Source organism: Lissotriton helveticus, chromosome 5_1 (genome assembly GCF_964261635.1).
Source record: "Lissotriton helveticus chromosome 5_1, aLisHel1.1, whole genome shotgun sequence".
Lineage (NCBI taxonomy): Eukaryota > Metazoa > Chordata > Amphibia > Caudata > Salamandridae > Lissotriton > Lissotriton helveticus.
In genome coordinates this window covers 1,164,763,769-1,164,786,903 of record NC_136065.1, presented here as the reverse complement: position 1 = coordinate 1,164,786,903, position 23,135 = coordinate 1,164,763,769, and the positions used below count along the sequence as shown (strand labels likewise).

Here is a 23,135-nt window from a genome sequence, read left to right as displayed (position 1 = left end):
AGGCTGAGCATTCTAAGGGATCCTTTCCTGGTTTAGGAATTATCACTATGGTGGCATCTTCCATCGATAACCCTGTTTGTAGTGAGATATGAGTTGAATGTGTCTTTTAGTGTCAGTGTAAGTTTAGTTTCATAAAGTTTGAAAAACTCCACTTTAAAACCATCTGGCCCTGATGTCTTTTTTCATTTGAGAGTTTTAAAGGCATCTCTAATTTCAGCTTCTGCGATTGGAGTCTCCAGATCTTGAAGCTGTTCTTCCATTATTTTGGGAAAGTGTTAAGGGTCCAAATATTTCTGTATAGCCTGGGGTGTGGTTGTACATTGTCTACATAGTTTGGTGAAATAGTGTTTAAACACACTTTCTTTTTCTCTTAGGTCGTAAGTAAGGTGCCCCTTTGCCGTCCGTAAATTTAGCGTGCTCTCTGTGTGTTGTCTAGTCTTGAATTATTCACCAATATACACATTACATATCTTACTTTTCAATGGTGGTAGTGCTTTTGGCTATATTTATGTGTTGATCACGAAGTTAAGCTTTTATACTCATGATATTTTTAAAGTCAGCCCTCAAACCGGATTGTTTATATTGGTCTTCTGCATGTTTATGGGGCTTTCCAATTTGTCATGTATGAGAACCTTTTCTTTTTTAGCAGTAAATGTCATAGCAATCATGTTTCCTCTAAGAACCACCTGAAGGGCGTCCCGTAAGTACTAGGGGATGTGTCTGTCACTTGATTGGTGGCCATATAATCATCTATAGCTGTGGCTATCTCTACTATATCAACTGCGTCTTGGAGTAGATGTTTCTCAAGCCTCCACTGTCGGTCTCTGTTTAATCAAGGCCCTGGTCATAACTTAAGCCACGTGTGGGCGTAATCAGAGACCACTATGACTCCAATTCCTGTGTCAAACTGTGAGGGCATCGCCATACTTGAGGAAAAGATCATATTGATCAATGAGTAGGACTTATGCGCATTTGAATTTATTTGTAATCGTTATCTTGTGAGCGCACTGCCCTCCATGCAACAACCAGTCCCAGTTCTGTGATTTTGTCCTGTGTTATTTTTGCCATATTACTGGCTGCGGCCCAACTAGATGTTGAAATTTCTAGCTTTGACTGTAAAACCATGTTGAAATCCCCAGTAAATATTATCAACCCTTCTTTGTATCCTATGAATTACCTAAGGACTTTCCTTTTAATTTATCTTAAGATTGGTTCATGTATAGAGTGCTGCTATCATAATCGGTGACCAGTTTAAAGGACCCTTTATCATCACATATCTCCCCTTCTTCTCTACAAGGATATCAGTGACCAGCATATCAAAGTTCTTGGTTAGTAGGATTACAGTTCTGCAGGTTTTTTATTGAGTGTTTTGAGTAATATTGGCATGTACATGGTTTAAAATGGAATCAGCACGAGTCACCTTCCTTTAATTGGGTTTCTTGGAGTGTTACAACTTCTGCATTACGAGATGTTAAAAAGTAATTGGTTTTCTTCCTTTTGGAAGGGTGGTTAATCCCCGTCAAATTCATTGAGATAACTTGGAATGTAATGTATGTAAGTTAGCAGGTGTCTAGGGGTCCAAAGCATTGTTTCATTTATAACATTACGTGATTTTCACACAAAGAACATTTGCCACTTCCCCACTCCCATCTGTAGGTTAGTACCCAAAAAATTAGACAACATTGTAAAAAGGAAACAATGAACAAGAATTATAAAAATACATCAACCCTCAATGGGTTCTTATTGCTGGTACTGCCAATAACAGCTTTGAGATATGTACTCTATATTACTTGTATATGGTGACATTTCTTGTCCATCTGTCCTCACTGTTATAGTATGCCTTCTTTCAGTTATCACACTATACCAGCTTAGCCCCCAGGTGGCTTTCGACTGTTGACTTTATGGATTTCAATGTTATTTTCTATCTCACTTTAGTTGTTCCATTGTGGTTCTTCCCATTGCTTTTTTTCTGGATCCAATTCCTGTCTCTTTCATACAGACTGGGTTTTAAAGTTGAGTCCCTCTGCCACTGATTGTACATGGTGACATTTCCCTTCTATTGTAAAAGCCAGACCACATAGAAAGGTCCATTGGGATCTGATCTTGACAGCATTTAAAGTGTCCATTACCAGTTTTAGTTTTAGCCTTTTCTCAAGGGTGGTTTGAGAAAGATCTTGGAGTGGTATAGGTTTGTCTCCTCCATTATGTGGAAGATGTTTTCCTCATCTCCCGCCAAATTGTTTCTTTTTGTGGATACGAGAAAAGTTAAACTACAATGTCTTTTGTTCTCGTGTTGACAGTGTTGGACTTGGGCCCCACCCTGTGAGCTCTTTCAATTCTAATGTTCTATCCTTTTTTCTTCTGCATTAGCTGGACCTCAATATAGATAATAGTGTCTGTTCCTTCTGCGTGTTCCGTTATGTTCTCTTATTTTGTGTCTACACGCCTTATTCTCCAGATCTTCATATTTCAATTGAAAAAGAGTCAACATGGTTTTCTAGGGTTTGAAGTCTATCTGTGTGGGTCGAGTTTACCTGTGTTAGATCTTGCACAGATTTTTCCAAGTCCATTACCCTATTTCAAAGTTTATCTGTGTCTTTACATATGAATGAGATGGGTTGCTGAAGGTTTCTGGTGAATATGTGGAGTTCATTTTTCAAATTTGTTTTGTAATTCTTGAAGGCATGACTTCCAATCAATCATTTTTCATAAGTTACGTTGCTTCTTTTTCCAAGGCCATGGCTTTTGGTTCTTAAGTGGTGGTATTTGACATTGTTATCTGGTCATGTCAATATGTGGTTCCCCAAAAAGAGACCACATTTTCCCTCTGGAATTTTTCTGGCTATCCCTGGCATACAAGTGTTGTGTGCAGTGATTGCATGGGTACACTGTCAGTTATTATACTGCTCACTCATGCACTGTGGGCTAAATATAGTGTGTACTTAACTGTTTAATAGGCAGCCTTCCTTTGATTTAGTTAGAAGTGGCCGCCACTAGGCCCTATGGTTCACTTCAATGCAGGAACACTACTATGTGTATTTGCATTCAGTATTCATTAAATTGTGGATTGTACTGATGCACTGTCCTTCAGTGACAATGATGAAATGTTGTATCTACCTGCTGATGATTCCAGTGCTTATCCTGCTGTACCATGGACAGCCACTACTTTCTGACTGATCCTCCTGCAAAAACCTTTGTATATTTGTTTTCTTCACTAAAGAGGTGTTTTGCCAGTGTTCTTACCACCAAACCCTTTTTTGCAAGATATTTTCACGTAATGACTTGTTTCAAAACTGCAGTAACTGAGTTACACAAGACTTGCCAGCTTTTGAAATACATTCCACAATATTTTCAAAAGAAAACAGTGTAACTTCACACATCGCTAGCAACCTCACTTTAATTACAAAATGAGAATGGTTTCCAGACATCTTTTTTTAAACAATGACTTACCTTTGAATAAGTTCTAGCTATTCACCTCATCCCCAAATCTAATTTCTCTACTGATGGCATCGGTTTGATTGATAGGAGCCATATTTCCATTTATTCTCACTATGATATTTTTGGACCAAGGCACCCTGTGAACTCAGTTCCAAACAACCATACCCACACAATCAAACAGTAAAACATGTCTTCCACTAAACATGAGCAATCTATGTTAAAAGTAGCTGTAAACAGTTGCTGTCAAATTTTAACAAATCGTTTAGTAATGGTAAAAAGCATACACTTAAATTCCCTCACACCTCGCCAACTACTGCCAGCAAAAGGGGCAGAGAGCCTGGGGAAACATATCCAGAAGCCAAGGCTTTGGCAGATTCAGTGAAATCCTCTCCCCTGGCCGATGCATCCAGGAAGTTAAAAGATTGAATGCCATTTGACCTGCAGCCTTATAACTTCTTGATGCGCTACCCTTCCAGCTAATGCCCCATATATGAGTTTACCTTGGACTTGCTGTTGCTTGGTCGAAGTACCAGAAGTCATCCAGACATGAGACGCAAGCCTCGGGTATGAACCACATCAAATGTGGGGTTTGCTTCTTGATCCAGACTATATCCAAAATAACAACTGTGTCTCCACGACCAAATATAATGACTCATGCAAGAGTGGGAGTGAGGGAATGTGGTTGAGAGCCCTTGTTGAGAGACAAGGAAGAGAACCAGGGAGGGGAAGATGTCAAAACATCCAGAGGTGCAAGATTGAAAGCAGGCACTGGTGAGGGCATGTCAAAATGGTTGCTTCGCCCCTACAAAAGATTTGCCACTTCGGCCTGGTTCAAGGTATTACCTTTGAACTTACTCACTTTTTACAATCCTTCAGCTGGGAAATTCTGGAAGCTGTGGCTGGGAAGGGGTCCACGAGGATGGGTACCTTTACTGTGAATTTCCTCTGAACCCTTTTTGAATACAGCAAAAAGCTCCAAGTGTGACAAACTAGGTTTTCTTTCCTTCATGGGGTGTAAACTCCCTGTTTGTCTCGGCACTTTGACCCCGTCCTCCAGCGGTTGAAAAAATGAATAAGGTCAACTTTTCACCAACTGCTGGGAAAAATTGTCCTGGTCAGCCTTTCTACCATCAGGTCCTCAGGGCACAGTGCTTAATTTCAGCCTGTTGTTTCTGTGCTCAGCACCGGCACTTAATCATCAACGCTTGTGCTTTTCATGAGCACCAGAAGGACACATTAATTTACGGGAAGATTAAGTGATTTGCCCAGAATCACAGGATGTTGAGATGAGGTCGAGACTGAAACCTAGTTCCTGAATGCCAAAGTCGGCAGCTCTGACCATTATGCCACCCCCCTTTCATGTTTGTGTTTGGTTCTGTTTTAGACAGTGCTAACAGGAGCAATGGGCTGGTGCAAGCTCTGTCCTTACAAGAGCACTTATTTTATTACAAATTAACCTCCAACCAAGGCTCCTGCAGGGTCCATTCATCAGTGTGAACTGAGCCCTCTTAGAGTCAGGGGTCCTTTATTTTTTTTTTTGTCCCTGTATCTGGAAAACCGGACGGTAACCAGCTGACCCTCTGAGAACAGTTACAGTATCGGTATTCCAGCAAGAGTCGAAAATCCTTGACACTTCTTTGTTACAGTAGGTCTGTCTTCTTCTGAGGTAGTGGTAAAGTCTTGCCCAGTGTCTAACTCCTTTTGTAGCACTTTCTCTTTACTTTACAGTACAAATCCAGAAGCCCTAAATCCAACTTATTATTTCTTCCAACAGAAGGGGCCGTGGGTCTTCCTAATCGAGTCCGCCTGTCAGGGTCTGGAACTATTTCCGCCCTGCTGGGGCTTGAGACAGAAACTAAAAGAGAGTAAATGCACAGGACCAGAGCCTGTCACCCCATTGCATTTCCAAGTCATAGGATTTTGTATGAAAGCTGTCCTGTCAGCAGTCTGTCAGCTGTTTCTGGTCATCACCCAGATAGCTAACCCCTGTTTAGTAGCCAGTTGTTGACAGCATACTGTCATCCTGTGCCAGAGACCATGTGATTTTCTTCTGCAGAAGCCACTGTACTCTACAGAGCGGGGTTGGTACCTCCAGCCAGGATTGAGTATTCAGCCTCTGGATGTGAGATGAGTGGCAAAACTGGTGCCACAAGTGCATTTATATCAAATTACTTTACCACTAATAATATGAAAAAGCAACTTTCACTGTGACAGTGGATTTTTAAAACGAAGTCGCAAATAACTTTAATAGCGTTTTCACAGGCAAAGATAGAAACCAGGTGCTTAATTAACCTAGACCTGTTCATGTAAAATCCAGCTGGACTACACAGTGAAAAGAGCTTTTGAATATTTAGTCACTGTAAAAGGCATACTTTTTCTAATATGTAGTTTGCACTTTTTTATCCATTAAGTATCCAGCCCAATGGGCTTACAAGGCACACTCTAGCTGTTATTTATTGACATATAAAATGGTTTGTCCCCACATGGAAGAGCACTTTTCTGTTGCATGTCCTACTACAGTTGTTTCAAACTACAATGCAGCCATTGCAAAGTGCTGTTCCTGGCAGACATATATTTGTGTACTATATGTGGCTGTTATAAATTCACACTGCAGACCGTATATGACAATTTACTTCTATGCCAATGGTGCAATTTATGTGCCATCTACATTGTTATTGCAGGAAAGTTAAATAGACCAATTTGATGGGACCAGTTTAGGCAATACCAGTTCTCCTAGGACTGTTTAATGGAATAAAAGTGTCACTGTGCAGAGAGCCATAGTAACAGTAAAAATACGGTCCACGAAAAGGCAAAGCATGTTGTGTGACCAGGAAGGAAAGGTGACTATTCTACGCTTAGCTCCCCAGAACTGCTGAACGTTCAGTCCGGAAATCTGTTGGGAACAATATAAGGCTGTCCCCAACATAAAAGCAGCACAAGCAAAACCTTTTTACTGTATCCTCTTATGTTTCTTGAAATAAAGATAAAAGGAGCAGGGAAATAGGAACGTAACTCAAAGGAAAGCTATTAAAATTGATAGGACACCATTGCCACCGGGAAGTGCCTAAACTTCTAATATCTCAGTTACGAATGACATCTGTCCCCCTCGAACAGTTGGGTGTCTTCTGCCTGGTTGTCATTAGTCTCAATCATCTACACACGCATTGCAGTCTGTATGAATAGGGAATAATTTGCATATTTTTTCAAGCCACTCTACAGATGTAGATTTCACTATCACTAGCATGTTATTTTCGTTCAATAAAAAAGAAAGATTGTCCATGCATGTATTTTTAAGGTGGAAAACCAATAATTATGTAATTATTTTATTTGTAGGTCAAATACAGAGAGTCCTGGCATAGTCTACGAGGCCAAGGATACCGACTGACCACAGAGGCAATTCCATTCCAGACAGCAAAGGCATCCGGTGATATTGCAAGTGATGTGAGTAGAACAGACTTTGAATGTGTAGTACTTAACAATTAAACACTGTCAGGCGCTGCACAGTGGTCAGGATGGTGAGAACAAGATGCAGCGTCCCCCAGATTGACCAGCCTTACTTCACATGAACATTTTGGTAAGTCCATCTGTAAAAGGATATTTCAATTTCAGTGGCACCGGTATATGTCATAGAAGCACAGGCCTTTAGCTTGGCTTAGGTGGTGCATTAAAGTCATACTAAGACCCTGTTTTGTGATATTTCTTGTGAACAAATTAGTCATATGTTTTGAAAGCAGACTTTACTCTTGTTTCTGTGCATATTAACATATGCTTCTTGGTTATACAAGAGGAAACTTAATGTTTTTGAAAATTGTTTTTTCTCAAAAGAAAATAGAAACTAATTTGGTGCTCTTACTTCCAGGAAGATATCAAGTCACTTTCCATAGCTGTATAACTACCTGTTTAGGAATATTGGAATTATACCTAAAAAGCAGTTGGAGGATAACAGGAAAACAAAAAGTATCTTTTTCATGTCGACTAAAGCTCGATTTTGATAGATTGAGACCTGCAGATGAAAATTACTACCACAGTAGTGCATGGAGTGCTATGGGTATGATCATTGGTGTTCCTAGAGGAGGAGCTGTGGTTGACATTGGGCAGGAACTGAATATTTAGAAACTTTATTCCAGCAGTTTACAATGCATTGCAAGAATAATGAGCATAGTGCATGTTATGTTATGTTATGTTATGTGATTTTTATTTGGCGCACAGATGCTCCAGCTAAGGAGCGTCCTGGCGCCCGACAAGGCAGCTACACAACACAACTAAACAATAGACAACACAAGTATACAACTAGGGGAATAAAAACGTTTTCACTGCGCGACGAAAGGAAAGCAAATCGCTCATAGCGCGAATTGCCGGGGGTAAGGAGTTCCACAGAACAGCTGCACGCACTCGAAATGAGCGTCCACCGGCCCTACTTCGCTTGAAGCGCGGCACAGCGGCCAATTCGAGGTCTGCCGATCTCAAGGGTCGAGCTGGGATGTAATTGGCCAGAAGGGTCGTAAGGATAGTTGCCGGGGACCCCTTCAAGATCTTATAGGCGACGCAGAGGACCTTAAACTGGATCCGCTGGGCCACCGGAAGCCAATGCAGTGACCGTAGGGTGCTGGAGGTAGGACAGAATCTTGGGAGGCCTACCACCGCTCTCGCTGCGGCGTTCTGGATCCTCTGCATGTGTCCTTTGAACTATAATTCAACAGATTGTACTGAATCTTGAGGACATTAACACATCACAGTGCACAGCATCTTAGAGACACAACCCCACTTCATGCCATCATAAGGCACTACAATGCATCACATAGGAGGGACAGTATTCCAGGGCACTGAACTACGGGCCCGATTAGGATTGCGGTGAATCCGCATCCTCCGGGCCGGCGGAAGCCACCGCCGGCCCGGAGGACGCGGATTCACCGCTGTGGTGAGAGAAAAGACCCTCCGCCAGATTAGGACGGCAGGGGGGTCATCTGCGGACGGGGAGACCATCCGCTGTTTTCCGCCGCGGTCCCGTGGCGGAAAAGCTCTAATATGGTGGCGGTGTCTATCAGACACCGCCAGCCATACTACGATGCATGGGGAAACATGCTTTTCCACGGCGGGTTTTCTGCCGTGGAAAAGCATGTGGTCTTTGGCATTTGGGGGCCCGTTGCAGGCCACCAGGGTTTCGGGGGTGGAGGGTGCACATGGGGGGTACCTATGGTACCCCCAGCATTTACATGCACAAAGCGGTAGGCACCGCACGGTGCCTGCCGCTTTGTGCATGTAAATGTTAAACATGCACTTTTAACCTTGCGGCGGGTGCTGCTTCAAGCAGCACCTGCCGCAATGTTAAAAATACAGGATGAGACCGCCAGGGTGTCGGTCACATCCTAATTTGCACGGAGGAACCGCCTCTGCCCCTGCGGACCATGCCTCCACCTCTGGGGTGGCGGACGGACGCAGGTCCGTCCGCCATCCTAATAGGCCCCTATATTCGGAGGACCTGACGCTACACTACACTAAAGCAACATTACACTGCACTGCATCAGAAAAATCACCAAGTAAGACACTGCACATCACATGAAGCTGCACTACATCCCAAAGGCATTACCCACTGCACTGCATTCAAAGGATGCTAACACTGCATATGTACACCTTCCTCGGTGCGGTAACGCCCTACACTGCTGTAGAACTGGCCAAAGTGTGTGTAACTACTCAGCACTGCCTTTTGCCTGAAAGATCGAATTAGTAAGATCAGCTAAGCAAGGTCTATTTCAAAAGGCGTCAGAAGTTTATTTGCATTGTACAATGTGGCGTGCTGCTCTCACACCGCACACTTCGTTGAACACATATGTATACACCTTCTTACAGACTGCATATGTGGCAAGAATATTCAAGACGTTGACCGTTTACACCATAAATCTTACATTTCGTGCATACAGGAGAAACAGTAAGACAGGTTCTGGCATTCTTTGTGAGCTCACAGAGAGTTTGGGGCCTGCCCTTGCCAGGGACCCTCTGCCTATCTATACCAGTAAAGGCAATCCTTCAGCCAAGAGGTCTTTAGCCTCTCCTGACCATGGCAGGTACTAGCAGCAGGGCCAGGTGCGCACAGCGGAAATTGTCAGTAGTTAATAGTAGCAAAGGTTCAGCATTTCAAGGTACAGTAAGTTGAAGAGTTCAGCGCCTCTCACAATCTAGTTCATTTAATTCATCATTCTGCGCTTTACAAACCCACTACACTGTTTTTAGTCGACATTGACCTACCACATGACACTTCATCACAGTGACACTAAAATCTTACATATTGCAATGTATCCTAGGGTCACTTTCCCACTACAGTGACTTATATCCTAGAGGCAGTAACCTGCCATCCTCGAGAGCAAACTAAGTATACTACCTTCTCAAAGTGCACTGCATATTTGGAAGCAACCTAAAAATATGCAGTTTATTCAAGAGACACTAACCTACCATAACTGCACTGTATCTTAGAGTCTCTGTCACACTACACTGTATTCTAGGTACACTAATACACCTCACTCCACTGTATCCTATGGACGCTAGCACACTCCTCTCTAGCCTAGGACACACAGCATCACACCACTGCTTGGCATTCTATGGACTATACCACTACACTGTTCTGCCTAGGAACACTAACTCTGAAAACTAACAGAATATCGGAAACAAAAATATTGTGTGGACAGACTATCATGTCAAAAATATCAAGAACCAACATATAGAGAAGGTAAGGGCAAATAGCTAAGTATAGGTGTAATATTCGTAACTCCACAACAATGTACCTTGAAGATGTATGTATTGTCAAGGTACATTTATATGGAGTTATACATAGTAAAACTTTGCTTACCTATAGAAACTTATATGTAATGTTTCTTTATTGTTTAGTCAATTAAAACCATAAAAAAATTCTATAGAAATTTACCTTCACTATATTTTTGCCCTCAGTATTCTTGACACGATATTTTGTTACTAGGGGAACCCGCGGATCTCTGGGGTCCTGAGATAATCACTATTATCAAAAAAAATGGTACCCAATAATGTTAATTATGATTCAAACTACCAAATGGCAATTTCATATTCTCAAAAAGACAAATATAAACAAAATGTTATAAAATAATAATCATACTGAGGCACACTTAATATGGATGCATTCAAACATGCTCTGTGCTCTCTTTTTGAAGGTATACACTCCATTGATAAAGCGTGATCAATACGTGTATCTATGAGGCAAGTATAGAATGGCCTATCAGAAAAATTTCATTTATACAGTCAAATAGGATTCTTGTATTTTCAAAGTTGGCGGCATTTCAATCCCCTATTGCAGGGTTCTCTAAAGTCGGTCCTGGGGGCCTGGATCTACGCCAGATATTTAAGATAACTACATTGATCTAAATGGGGATATGCCAAAAAGCTGGCATGGATCCAGCCCTCCAGGACCGACTTTAGAGAACACTGCCCTAGTGGATAAGGAGATCATCATCAAGACTTAAGGAATAATCAAGCCCAAGACGAAGCTGAAGCAATGATAGAGAAGAAAGACTTTGTCATGTACCAAACCACTGCAAGGCATTTGTAATAATTAAAATTTTAAAAATGTTAAGCCGTACTCACAAGATTAAAAATGATAGAAGAAAAGACTTAGTGGTATGAAGTTAATAAAAATATCCTTCATAGAGAAGTAGTCCGTGAAGAAGATAAAAGAAAACAAAAAAGAGACGCCTACCTGGATGCCTGAAATTAAATTCGAACTCTGGCACAAAATGGTGACACGGACAAGTCTATTGGATTCTTGTTTCCTACAGGCGGTCACTAGGGTATCCTGTGGATAAAACCATGCTCCTTTAGCAGAGCGCCTAACCAAGCATTTGAGATAGCCATGCTATCTTGAGGCTAAGAATCAATTGTAAATACAAAAATGACTTTACCAGGTAATTAAGACTCTCACCTGTAAATTATTTGAGCATGGCTATCCTGAACTCCCGGTTAGGTGCTGTGCTAAAATAACATGGTATTAAATAACAACTGGCATACATTAGCCGAAGGGGACCTTGCATTTGATCCTCCTTTGTTTATATATAAATGTGTGAGGAGTTTGAAAGACCATCTTGTCCAAGCACCCATAGTATCACAAAAAAATGCATGTACCGTCATAGAGCATTGGGGCCTACTGCCTATAAAAGGGCACTTCATGCGTGGCCAATGCAGTGTATGTGCCTTTTGCATGCAGACCAAATAATTCATGCATTCACGATTTACTGCACTCCTTATATCTTGTTCCAATTGCACCGCTTCCAATGCAATACATGACATGTTTTGTCTGTGCAACATGCTGCATATAGGCCAAACTACCCAAAAGATCAAACATATGTCAGCATAGGAGTCGCATTAGATTCAAGGTCTTCACTGCTCCTTTAGTGTCACATTTTCTTGAAAAGGAACACTGGCAAGTCGATTTTAGATCTCAAGTAATCAGCACCCTCTCCACCTCTAAACAAGGAGGGAGCATTGAATCACTGCTGAACAAAGAGAGCTTCATTGGATTATCCAGATGGGCACTATGCATGCTGGGTTAAACCCGGAAGAAGACTGGGCATTTGTAATTTGAAGTAACTCCTCATTTTAAAAAGACTTGACTTGATTGAGTTTCTTTCCTGAGGACCTTTACTCTCTTCGTATTTATTTTTTTCTATAGGATTTTCCCTATGTGTATATTGGTTAATGTGCACGGATACTATGTGATTCATGCAATCAGTACCTTGGATGCACCCATTTCCTTCTTTAAGTCTCTTCCTGGTTCTATTTGCCTATGTCTTCTATAGTTACTTTCACTTCTAATATGGTCCTCATATTAGATAGTCAGGAGGCTTGAGGCCTTCCTTAATTTCCATACACTCTGTGGTGAAATGGAATTGCACTCCAGGTGCCACACATATCATTGGTGATGGTGATATCCCTGCAACAATCCTTGAAGCACTGTAAGGATATTTTGAAGCCAAACTGGTTGCTCTGCTACCGCGTTCCTGGCTAATTTAAGTCTTTGTGCTGCCCACCCCATTCCCTGAAGCTACCGGCTGTCTGAAGCCGGCTGGCTCCACCTGCTTTTGCGCGGTTTGCGCTCACTCTTGGGCCAATTGAAGCATTCGCACTCATGAATTAAGCTTTTGCACTAATAGTGTCCTTTCCCCATTATCTGGCCATCCTGCACTCATTACAAGCATGACATCCAGTTTCTTGGAATGTGGTCTCCCCCTGGTCAGTGTCACTCATTTTCTCCACCTATACCATGTGTCAATTTTCCCTGAGCCTGTTGCTCACTTGGCAATTTCCGTATTTATTGACTCAGGCCCTCCAGGGTTCCACGGGTTATACTCCTGTTGATATCCGTCACCTGGACCATGCAGCGCCTCTAGACATCTTTTATTTGATTTTGACTACTTTACTGACTACTTCTCTATGAAGGACCTTCTTATTAACTTCATACACCTCACTCTACCATTTTTTATCTTGTGAGTACGGGTTGAAATGTTTACACCTATATTGACTGTGCCACAATATTATTATTTTATGAACTTTGGCTGTATTTCTGTTTTTGGAAATAATGAATTGCTATTTGTTAATTTGTATCATACTTGTCATTACTAGGGACTATTTGTTTTATATTACTTACACATCGCACATCATAATAATGTTGCTAAGACTTCACTTTGCACTGAAACCCAGTCATACAATCATAACACAGTGTACTGTGTTCCTGCAACAATAATCCACCACATAGCAATGCATGCTTGGAGAACTAACCCACTAGATTGCATCTCATATACATTATGCATTCTCAGTTCACTGCATTCTGGGGAACCAACCCACCCTATTCCACTGCATCCTATGAATACTGAGTTGCCTGGATACAGGATAACCCGAGGAAACGACCCCAACTGCACTGCCACTTGGGAACGCAAACCCACTATTAAGCACTGTATCCCACAGGCATTAACGCACCTTCTCGTTCTCTGGCTAGATTCATACATAAATGCCATAGAACATATCATCATACTAAGGCACCCGCCAGAGTGCATCCTAGAGACACCAGCCCACCACACTGCAATGTATTTGATAGACCTTCACCTGCTGCACTCCAATATGTGGGACTTAACCCCTTCAGAGACTGGGCCTGGTGGCTCAGAGCAATAATGCTTCCATTCGAGGAAATGTGTTTGACATGAAGGTCACAGGTTCGAATTATGGGCTTGGCTCTGAAATAGCTGAGGTCTTTTCTTACTGATCGTACACTTCAGGTTTTTCTGACAATGTGAGATCGCAAATATTAGAGTTAACCTCTGGAGTTCCTCAGGGCTCTATTTTGAGCCCTTTACTTTTTAATATATATGTTCGCTCCTTGGCTGACAATTCAGAAAACTCGGGTCTGACTATCTTTTCCTATGCTGACAACACTCAGATCGTCTTCTTCCTTCTGCTGCTCGGCACCAAGATCCTTCCTTATTGCGGCGTGGCTTGAGGAATGCATCTGCCTGGTTGACCAGTAAGGCTTTGAAGCTTAACGGTTCCAAAACTGAGGTGCTCATCCTGGGTAATAACCCTGAGCTGTGGGGTATCAAAACACTGGCCTGATGATTTAGGCCCTGTGCCTGTACCTGTGTCCAAAGTCAAGAATTTGGGCTATATTATTGATCAAAAGCTCTCGTTTAAACCTCAGATCTCCAGGGTTGCTTCATCTTGCTTTGCTGTTCCGAGGTGGTTCCATTGGAAGCTCAGAGAATGGTTCTGCAGGCCCTGGTGACTTCCAGGTTGGAGTACGGTAACGTCCTGTATGCGGGTATTGATAAAACCTCTTTACATTGGTTACAGGTCAACCAGAATGCTGCTGCCTGTCTTCTTTTCCATCTGCCGAGATCTGCCTCTGCTTCTCCTTTACTCCATCAACTCCACTGGCTTAAAATGAGTAAGCGCATTGAGTTTAAGTAACATGTTTCGCGTCAAATGGGGCCTTGCTCCTTCCTATATTCAAAGCCTACTCTCACTCTATGTTACGGCTCGACAACTGCGCTCTTCAAGTTTTTCATTGTTCTTAGTTCCCAGGTTTCGGCTGGTCCGTATGAGGGGTCACTCCTTCTCTTGGCCCCAGGCTCTGGAGTGCCCTTCCGTTGGACCTTAGAAATTGTCCGTGCTTGTTGGACTTCTGTAGGAACTTAAAGATGTTGCTGTTTAGTGACTCTGTTTGATCCCTCTGTTCTTCCTCTGTATTTCCTTCTTTTATCTCTGCTTAGCTGTGGCGGCTTCGACACGTCCAGCGCCAGGAGAACCTGTTGGGTAGCTGCGCGCTTTATAAATGTAAAATACAAATACAAATTGTATGGTGGACATTTTTCATTTGAGTTTCTCATATACCACACTCTGACATCCCTAAAAACCTAGCCAATACTTCATAAAATAATGAAGATGTACAAATACATTCAACTCCCTGTCATTTCTGCAACTACAAGGATGTCAGCCCATGCCGTTTTGTAAACTATATTTTCTAAATACAAATTCTTCAGTGTTCACAAATATGTTGTGGGTCATTTCCTACCCGAGAAACATTAGAAATAAGCTTTGGCAACTCCAATATGTCTGAATTTGACCAACAACCTTTGTGGTTTGTCAATGCTTGTTTTGACATAGTTTTTGTAAAATTATATTTGGGGGGAGCTGCCAGGTCCTCACCAAAAAATGGAAAAAAAGATTGACTTGAAGCAAAAATATATTTTGGTCTCAAATAAAGCACACATTGCCATATTAGTCCTTGGCACTGAAGGGAACTAGATTGTGTGTGGATGTGTTCCTTCTGAAAGAGCAGATTGCTGTCACTCACAGTGAAGTAAGTCAATGGCTGAAGTGAGGTGACCCTTTGCCCGATGTTGTAAGGGGCAAAAGAAAAATATGAATGACACAACGATAGATGGTGCGTGCTGGCTCAAATCTCCAATAACGTAGAATCTCTCTCTCTCTCTCTCTCTTTCTCTCCCACCCTCCCTCTCTTCCCTCCTCTACTGGCTTCCAAGATGGGAAAGGGAAGTTAAAATATTGCATATTACAAGTAGGGCATAAGGGGAAATCTGTCTTGTGGAGGAAAATGAAAAACGCAAATAAAGGTGAAGGTCATATTTGTCATTATGGTGTCGTATCGTATTTTTCTTTATCGTATCGTCCGCTTTGCTTACAGTCGACAGGAGTACATATAGAGTGTCAGGAATATGAATGCAAATCCATCGCTAGTTTATATATTTTTGCGTAGTTCTTTGTAAATCATTGAAAGGTCAGAAATCACTGGAAATAGTACACCTAAATCTATGCTACATATATTTTAGGCTTCTCTAAAACTGTAAATCTAGACCATAATGTCTACAATCTGAAATTGTGTGTATTTCTTTTTCCTGGGTACAGCAAACCAAAAAAGAGAAGTGCTTCAACTGTAAAATGTTCCAAGAATAAATATAATCTGTTGACACATCATATACCCATGTTTGCTTCTTTTCTAGTACCAGTACAAACACAACTTTGTGGAAGAGCGGGGAAAGCACATTGGAGCCCGGAGCATTCTGGATGACCCCAAGATGCTGCACTGCCTGCAGGTTGGAAATTTACAGAGTGAGCGTCAATATAAGAAGGGCTTCCAGGACACCAGGTCCCAGTTCCACCTGCCCATGGACATGGTGAATCTAGTCCATGCCAAGAAGGCCCAGGCATTGGCCAGTGACCAAGACTACAAGACCAGGCTGCATGACTACACAGTGCCGTCTGATGACATGAAAATGCAGTGGGCAAAGAAGGCGCATGCGTTACAGAGCGAGGTATGTTGTGGTGAATTTATCTCCGATTACCAAGTACGCATTCTTAAACTCGCATGCAGAAATGGTGGATTATTAGTCCATCTTGTGATCCATACACAGGAAGTAGTCACAGTGTGAGAGCAAAAATACATATGAAATCCAAACAGATTCTAAGATGCTGAATCAAGCAGAGAAACTGGATCCCTGAAAGGGCCAGTAGTCCTTACCAGGCATCACTTTCTTTGTATCTAGGTTGCTTCGGCCACTTCTGTTTGCAATTCGAGGTCTATGGATGTGTGTGGTGTCAAGTCAAGTCAAGTCAAGTCAAAAAGGCTTTATTTCGATAAAAAGTTATCATAAAAGCTGCACATAAATCAATTACATCAAGTTTAAAAGCAAAAAGCAAACATGAACATACAGAAAGAGTTTGACCCAATAGAAAAAGTTAGTTAAAAGTTTACAAAATTTTCAAAAAAGTTCATTTAGCAGTTGGTTTAAAAAAAAGAATTAAACAGTTAATTTTAGCCTTTTAGTTCGAATTGACCAAGCCCATGATAAAAATTTAGCTAGGGCGCAAACATAGGTGGCACGACTGTCAGACATTAATATCCGAATTGCGGCCATGTGGCTCCTAGTGCCCAACTGCCGGCATAGATTTTTGAGCCAAGCCCTCCTGGGAAGGGCATACTCTCCGCACTCAAACATAAAATGTGCCACTGTCTCTGGTTTACATAGGCATACTGGGCAAAGTTCTGTAGTCTGTGTAGGGGATTTCCAACATGAAGTAAAATGGTACAAAGGAAGAGTTCCTGCTCTAAATTTGAAGTACAGAGCCCTATCAAAGGGTTTTTCAATGATATCAAGGTACACTTCCCGTTTGGGTTGGTCCTTAAACTTCAAGAAGTCCTCCGTAAGTCTGCCCATAGTAGTGCTAGTGTTCCTTTGTAGCAAAATCCAGTCCCAATAAAGTTTCTTAAGAGTTGACTTCGGTGGTGAGGATCTGTTGACCCACGCTTCATTTAAGCCCAGATTTAATAGCAATGTCTTAATATCTCTCAGCCATTTAATTTTATGCCACCCTGGTAATGACATGATTTCTGCTAGACCTTGCGCGTATTTGCCAAGTTCCTCCACACGCCACAGTCGTGCCCATAGCAAAAAAGGACGGAGTCTTGCAAGATCATCAATTGGGCGACATCCTAGGTCCAACATTAGCGGGACCGTGGGGGTACCCTGAGGAAGTGACATAATCGCTCTACAAAATTTCTTCTCTGATCTTGGTAAATCGTCAGTGATGGATGAGCCCCAAAGTTCAGCCCCGTAAAGAGCAGAACTAACCCCTTTAGCCGAATAGATCTCAAGGACTACAGCTATTGGTCTTATTGTGCAGGAGCGTTGTTCTTTTAAAATAGCTCCTGTTGTCCTCTTGTGGGTTAACAACATTTTGTCCAAATGTGGGGACCATTCCATTTTGTGTGAAAGGCGAATACCAAGATAGTCGAAGACTTCTACCCTCTCCAGGGGTTCAGCGTTCAGGGTAGGGGAGCGGACTGGTTTTTTAGGAGGATTCAACACAAGGTATTTTGTCTTGCTTGTGTTGATTACCAGGCCTCGTTTGGAGCAGAAGGATTGAAAGTTATTTAAGAGCCTTTGGAGGCCTATTGGGGTTTTTGATATTAAAATCGTATCATCCGCGAAGAGGAGGGTAGGTATGCGTTCACCAGCCAGGGATGGTTCATCTGAAGGATGTTCCCAGAGATGCTCAACCACCCCATTGATGTAAAGAGAAAAAAGGGTGGGAGCTAACACACATCCCTGGCGGACACCTCTCTCAACCGGGATGCTGCTTGTTTTTTCCCCCCCTGGGCCCCACCTAATCTGGGCAAAGCTATTTTCATGTAGCCTAATGAGTAGTGATAGCAAGTAGTGGGGCAACCCCATGTCAGCCAATACACTCCATAGGGTCTCCGTAGGTACAAGGTCAAAGGCAGTCTTTAAATCGATAAACGCGAGATAAAGACTGCCCTTGCCTATAACCACGACTTTCCAATACACCATCATTAGTCTAAAAGCTTGTTCGATTGTCCCGGTGCCCACTCTAAAACCCGCCTGGTAGTCAGAGAGGATTTTATTTTCATCTACCCAGTCTAATATTCTGACCAGTAGGACCTTTCCAACTACTTTTTGGCTAATATCTAACAGGCTAATGGGCCTATAATTTGATGGATCATCTCTGGGGCCTTTTTTATAAATAGGGACCACCTCCGCCCCTTTCCACGAAGAGGGGATAGGGGCACCCCTACAGATGGAAACAAGTAGGGAGTGAATCAATTTTCCCCACTTCGGGATGTCAAATCTCAAAAGGTCACCAGGGATACCGTCCGGGCCTGCAGCTTTTTGGGGGATGATAGTGCCTATTGCATATTCCACTTCTTTAATTGTGAAGTCAAAATCTTTAGGATGGGTATCCCAAATTGGAGGGAAGGATACTGAAACCATAACCCCCCCTTCAGGATCACTGGAAGCAATGGGAGTAGAATAAACATCTTGGCGGGTATAGAGCTTTGAGAAATGGTTAACCCACGCCTGACTTGGGATATTACAAGTAATCAAGTCACTATCTGGCCTATTTCTAGCTCTTATGGTGTCCCAAAAACATTTTGAATCTTTCTTGGAGCTAGCTTCTTTAAGGGTAGAACAATAGGCCTCTTCCCACTCCTTTTTCGCCTGTACCAGTGTTCTCTTGTGCTCCTTCCTGGCTATCTGTATCAGGGTTTGAGATTTGCCTTTAACAGCCTCAATTAGGCGAGACTTAGCTTTCCTACATGCTGTGGTATACCAGTCATACATCCCCTTGGTTTTATGTTGGGACATATTCCTCCCTGCAGAGCCCTTTACCCAGAAAGCTTCGCCTATATCCTTGACAGCTGCTTCAAAGATGGGTGTTGCCTTATCTGCTAGCGAGGCTAAGTTAATGTTATCAAGCTCTGTTTGTGAGGCCATAAGAACCTCGTCTATGCTGGAAAGTTTATCAGCATTACTGGCAACTTTATTCCACTTTATGCGTCTTCCACAGGAGGAGACAGTAATCTTGTGTATGGATGGTGCTGACAATGCACCATTGGGCCAGGGGTTCGTGATAGATAGGGAAAGCGAGTTATGGTCGCTTTCCACAGTTGGTGTAACTACCATATCTTCGACCAAACTCCAAAGTTTTAAGTCCAATAGAATATAGTCAATCCTCGAGGTGTGACCAACTCTGTTGAACGTAGGAGCACCCATCCGGTCAGAAGACGTACGGCCATTGGTGGCTCTTAGCCCAAACTCTAAAGTCAGTGCATTTAACTGCACTGCACTACGAGTCCAATGCTTAATCGGAGGGATGGAGAGTATGGGGATACCCCATCTACTATCTTCTTCACCCAGGTCAGGAATACCATCTAAAGGAAGTGGCTCGTAGGTGCAATTAAAATCGCCTGCTACTAGTGTATGATTAGCTTCCTTTTGGTCCCTAAGCTGCACCTCAAGATCAGATATTACAGATGAGGTGCACCCATTTTTTGTGCCTCTAGCATAGACGTTATAAAGAGCTAGAGACAAACCTCTACAAGGGTTGGACAATAGAATACCTAAGATATCTGGGTTGTTTATCTGCTTAGATGTTATTCGGCAGTTAAGAGAAATACTTACCCAGATAATGAGGCCCCCCGAGGGACGCCCCTTCCCATGTCTGGGTTTCTCAGCTGGGACAGAATAGGTTACGAACCCAACCCGGTGGAGTGGTTCAGTGCTCCAGGTCTCCTGGAATATGCAGATCTTATGTGCTTCAACCAGATCACTCCACTCGGGCAGACCCAATTTCCTATGGATGCCCGCGAGATTCCAGCTAAGGATTTTTATTTTCTTCTTGGTGGTTTCTCCTCTAATGCCAATAATGTCGGTGTCAGTTGGAGGATCTAAACGTTCCCTCTCTAGGACAGAAGATGTTAACTGAATCTGGCTAGTGGCCATCGCGGTTGGAGGATCAGGGCATATCGAATATGATGTAATTTGAAAGCCCTCCTCCTCACCCCTATTGAGGTCCAGATTTAAGAAGGAAGTTTCATCAAGGGTGAGTCAGTCTACCTCATCAAGAGCACAGAATCTATTCCAATGGGTAAACTGGGATACAAAGGGGTCAAATAGAGGAGGTGGTCCTTGCCATGGTTGCTGCCACTGATGAGCAGTGTGTTGTGGAGCGTGTGAAAACCCTCTATTAATTGGATAATTAAATCTAGGGGGATGTTGCCTTGGTGGCATGGGCAGAAAATAGGACAGAGGAAGTGGATGAATTTGGGTAGCTGGTCCACTACTAGGTGCATTACATATATAGTTCACTACCCCTGTATCCCTAAAATTGACAGTTACAACATCTCCTGCTATAGTCTTGGTATTTCTGCCCACCCACTCTCCTCTTCTGACTGCAAGTATATCGCCACGCATATGAATGGGTAATGGTTTATGCAGCTGAAGCCACTGTGCACACTTATTTTTCAATTCAACAAAGGTTTCTCTTCTACCCTCCTTCAGTGGCTTCCGGTGGCAAATTAATTGTCTTAAAGCGAGCCGGCCTTGTTTTTGAATCTTGAGTCTTGTTTGCGGAGATAGCTGATGTAAAATTAGTGTCCAAACTTTTAGAGCCCTTTTCTGGTTGGTTAGGCACTTTTTTAGGACCAGAAGTTGTTGATAACTCCGGGTTAGGGCCAGTAATGCTAGGAGTTGGGGGAGATCCAGCAGCTTTATCCTCCTTTTGAGACAGATGTTGCATTGCTGCTCCTGAATTATCGGGTAAAGTTTTGGCCTTTGTGGTGGGATCTTTTAAAAATTTGCTACTAGTAGTAATTCCCGGGGGTACATCTTCTTTTGTTTTCCCGTGCGTCTGCATGGGCACATTTCCATTTGCCATGTTGGACCATTTTGTGTTGAATAATGATGTTAATCTGTCAATTTTAGACATTAAGGGCTTCATATGGGCCATTAACGTTGCTTCAAGGTCCGATTTTAGATCTGCTACCATATTTTCAACCCAACAAGGTATGCCTGATGCAGAAATTGGGGCGGGTGACACTAAGTTATGGTTCCTAGTGTTTTTTATAGGCTTTTTCTTTGTTTTAGGATCGTGCTTAGTAGAACCTATATTTCCTAGTTCTGGTGATACACTGACTAACGTTCCATCTACTCTTAGGGGAACTGAGTCAGATAACAAGTTTAGAAAGTTTCCCTGAGGTTCGATTAGGGGCTGACCGCATGGAAGATCAACAAAAGAGGCGGTGACTCCAAGGCTTATATCTAGGTCGCCAGTAGCATCTTGTGAGGGTCCTACAAAATCAACTGCCGCCTCTTGGATGTCGGCCAGAAATATTGTTGGCGGCAAAGATAACCTCCTTTCAGTACTGGCAATAGCAGAAGATACTGCCCCAATGGTTTGTTGTAGCATGATGTCAATTGCTGTAAGGGCAGGGACCGGTTGCGGGACAGAATAGTTTTGTCTCGTTTTGGAACGTAGTACAGGCACTCTGCCAGGTTTCGAACCCTTCCTCATGTTTGTAGCAGGGCAATAGGGTAGTATCCAGATGTGAGTAAATTAGAAAGTCTTAGGATCCTCACCTTTATCTCTCGTTGCTCCACAGGAAAGAGATGTGGCCCGGCTCGGCCTCCTCTGGCCGCTGAGGGCCGTAGAGGGCCCGCCCTTTGCCCGGGCTTCGCTCCACGCTTTGCTCCGCGCGCGTCCCGCTAGCGCGTCAGTAGCTGATTCTAAATAGCGGGAGGGGGCGGGAAGAGGACCAGTGTGTGGTGTCATCGTCACGCAATCATAAAGGCATTACATTGATATCACATCGTCTGGCCCCAACCCGACCTAACAGGAAATTGAATCATATGTTCTTTGAAAAGTTGAGGCTCCATCACGGTAACAAACGGTGTTTCATAAATGCTACAAACACACAGCTACTAAAAGTAGTGAAAGTTAACAGCGGTCTTACTTTAACAAGTCAGTAGTCCCACTAAGTGAATCACAGACCTTGCAAAGTATCCGACAGTGTTTGTAAGCATCAGCTTAAAGACTGCAAAATCTAACACTAGCTATGTGTAACTGACGCCCCTTTGAGTGCCAGTCATTTGCTTTTAAACCCCTCCCTTGCCGCTTCTTTTTCTGTCTTGCCTCATGTTTCATTGACAGCAGAAACATTGAAGCTGCTGAAGTTACTAATTCGGAGCTTTCAGTAGAGCCGGAGTGGGGAAAAAAGGAAATGAGGTACTTTCCAGCATTGGTTGAAAGTGTCTCCTGAATTCACAAAATCGAGCAACCAATACTGACAACAGGTGCACCAAAAGCATGAGACACCTTGAAGGTATATCGCTTCATTCATGAACTGTATCCATGGACATGTTGATTCCATCTGACCTGTGTCTCCATCAGTGAGTAGAATAAGTGAAAACTCCTTACATCTGTAGTGAGAAGTAATACAACTGAGTGACTTGTCTGAAAACGAAATGATGTGATGATTGCTTGTTATTTATAAGGGTAATAAACATGTTGAATAAAGACATATAGGGCCCGATTTCGACTTTGGCAGTCTGGTTTCAGGCCCGTCCTGCCGCCACACCACTAAAGCCATGGTTGGGCCTCCCGCCAGATTAGGAGTTTCCTACTGTCTGGCTTTCTTTTTTTTGAAGCTCCTACAATGGTGCCTCAAAAAACGGGCACCACAATGGGAACGCCAAAAACAGTTCCTGCACGGCATGGACTGCAAAGTCCATGCCGTGCAGGAGCAGGTGTGCATGCACAAGGGGGGCACATGTCGTGCCAGCCTGTGTACATCCACAGGGCACAGAGGCACC

The 23,135-nt window shown here is 42.9% G+C and overlaps 1 protein-coding gene across 1 annotated transcript in view; it reads left to right on the top strand.

The window, feature by feature from the left end:
• NRAP (nebulin related anchoring protein) overlaps positions 1 to 23,135 on the top strand; it is a 417,859-nt gene that overhangs the window by 360,323 nt on the left and 34,401 nt on the right. The window contains exons 34-35 of the mRNA XM_078643841.1: positions 6,772 to 6,879; positions 15,966 to 16,277. Of these exons, the coding sequence (XP_078499967.1) occupies positions 6,772 to 6,879; positions 15,966 to 16,277 (420 nt within the window). The remainder of the gene's footprint in view (positions 1 to 6,771; positions 6,880 to 15,965; positions 16,278 to 23,135) is intronic.